The 2,500-nt window shown below is 39.4% G+C and overlaps 1 protein-coding gene across 1 annotated transcript in view; it reads right to left on the reverse strand.

Moving 5' to 3' along the window:
• Positions 1-2,500, reverse strand: part of LOC115212401 — a 21,134-nt gene that overhangs the window by 6,789 nt on the left and 11,845 nt on the right. The window contains exon 4 of the mRNA XM_029781293.2: positions 1,739-1,852. Coding sequence (XP_029637153.1) covers positions 1,739-1,852 — 114 coding nt within the window. The remainder of the gene's footprint in view (positions 1-1,738; positions 1,853-2,500) is intronic.

Raw genomic sequence — 2,500 nt, forward strand, 5'->3', positions numbered from 1 at the left:
AAAAAAGATACCTTGATGAATTCTTTGCCATGAAACAACCTCAATTCTGGGAAGAGGGTATTTTCAAGTTAAAAGGAAAGATGGAGACGCATTGTGCAACAAAATGGTTCATATTTGGTTGATTAAAAATGTAATGGCAAGTATTTATTGACCTTTTTCTTTCCTTTAAAAATCGGTACGAACTTTCCGGACAGCCCAATATATATATAGGAGAAAAAAAATTATGATAAGGCAGAATGCTAAATTGAAAGTACACACATACATACATGCATACATACAAACATACATGCATACATACATGCATACATACATACATACATAACCTCCACCTTCTATATCCAGATAATAAATTCACATTTATATCCGCAATAATTGTGCACTTGGTTTTTTTAGTAAATGCCTAAATGACAATCTGGATAAGCTATGGTATTCATAAAAAGTAATCAACCAGCTCATTCACACATTACAAATACAATTTGTAAGTGGAACAGTAAAAATGGAAAGACTTTTCTCAGGTTTATAATGTGAAGCTGTTTTTGCTATCAGCATTCTAGCATAAAAACCAGCCCCTTCTTCAGAGGAAGATTTCAAAATATTAAAGACAAAAGTGCACATACGAGGTCTGATCAATAAGTATCCGGACTGTTGCCATAGTAGCGAATCTAAAGCACGCAGAGTAAAGCCACTCGGTACAGATTGACCTTGCACTCTGTTGTACATGCGCATTAAGTTTTAATGTTCTAGCTCACTTCCGCTGTTTACAACAGTGCTCGGAAATAACGTGTGTAGCGTGTGATCGCCGCATTGACCATGACAGAGAAAGTTGTCATGGCGATACCTGCTCAGAAGTAAGCGCAAAGTTGCAGAAAGTGTATGAAGAGGAGTGTATGAGCTGCACACAAGTGTATTAGGGGTTCAGACGTTTCGATAAATGTCGATATTGACGAACGTTCTGGGAGACCCGCAACCAGCAGAACTGAGAAAAACATCGCAGATGTGCGTGCAGCTGTGAGGGGAAATCGTCTAATCCCCATCCGTGAGTCATCAGAAGATGTGCAGATTAGTTACGGTTCAGTTCAGTCCATTATCACTGAAGATTTGGGTATGAGACACGTGCCTACCAAGTTTGTGCCCAAACTGCTTTCAGCTGACCAAAAAGACACTCGGGTTTCAGTTGCACAAGATCTCCTTGTGTGCGTAAGCCTCTGAGCAGGTATCACCAAGTTCTCTTTGTGTGTGTAGGCATCTCCACGGGTATCACCAAGATTTGGACAAAATTTGATGCAGATTCTCTGCTCAACTTGCTCTGTCATTTTCATTCCGACGGTCACACGCTACACACCTTCCTTCTGAGCATTAATATAAACAGCAGAAGTAAAGTAGAACGTTAAAACTTAGTGCGTATGCACAGCAGAGTTTAAGGTCAATTTGTGCCAAGCAGACTCATTCTGCGTGCTTTAGCTTCGTTACTGTAGCAACAGTCCGGATACTTATTGATCAGACCACGTACATACATATATACCCCAGCGTGTTTGTCCTTCCAGCAATCTTGGATATATTGTCATACTGATGCAAATCCAATCTCCGTAGACTGAACAGAACGTAACCTTCAAATAGAATGTTAAGTTGAGTTCATGTACAAATGCACAGATATGTGTGGGCGAGTGTGTGTATGCTTGTTTGTTAGTGTGTATCTAAGTGCGTGTGTGCATGTGTGTATGAGTGAAGAACTACCTACCCTTAAGAACTGAGTGTCGTTTCCTCCGAGTCCCGACAACCACATTTGAGCAGTATTGAGCCACTGTGATTGGTAAAAGCGATTCAACTCCATCTTCTCCATTTCAAGAATCGGCTGTAAATAGACAGAAAATAATAGTCGGAAACTGGCAGACAATGCATGGTGCTTGTTGAAACAACAGTTACAGTTCACATTTTATTATTTACTGTTTAGTCAAGAAGAGAAGGGCACCACATAATCAATCTTTATTTACTTATTTATTTATTTCCTTGTTTCCAAACCTGGTGGGAAATACTGCATTTTGAGGACCTGTTTGCAAGAGTCCAACAAAATTCAACAATAACTCACGAGCTCCAAAAGGGTGACGTTCCCTTGAAAACACTAATACAAATGGACTCAAAGTTTGTCACAAGGCCAGCATGTTTTTTATTGGTGATAATAATGTTAGTGATAGTGTCGGTATTGGTAGTTGTGATAATAACTAATGTGTTAGGTCACTTTTAGTGCTATTGGTAACATGTAATTCAGTACAACCTGGTTTATGCTCGGGCCGTCGGAGATTAAATGGGCAATCTTACCAAGCACTTCCCTGGAAAGTGGGGTGAATTTTATGAATAGAAACCAAGGTGGAAGAGGCTTCATTGTTGTATAGAGATGGAAAGAAAAAGCTTACTAAAATATTTACAGAAGAGCATAGAGAAATTACTAAAGGCAGTGAATAAAGAACGAGCGATCAAGTGTGAAATAGGAGAAACGGATGAG

Source organism: Octopus sinensis, linkage group LG5 (genome assembly GCF_006345805.1).
Source record: "Octopus sinensis linkage group LG5, ASM634580v1, whole genome shotgun sequence".
Classification (NCBI taxonomy): Eukaryota; Metazoa; Mollusca; class Cephalopoda; order Octopoda; family Octopodidae; genus Octopus; species Octopus sinensis.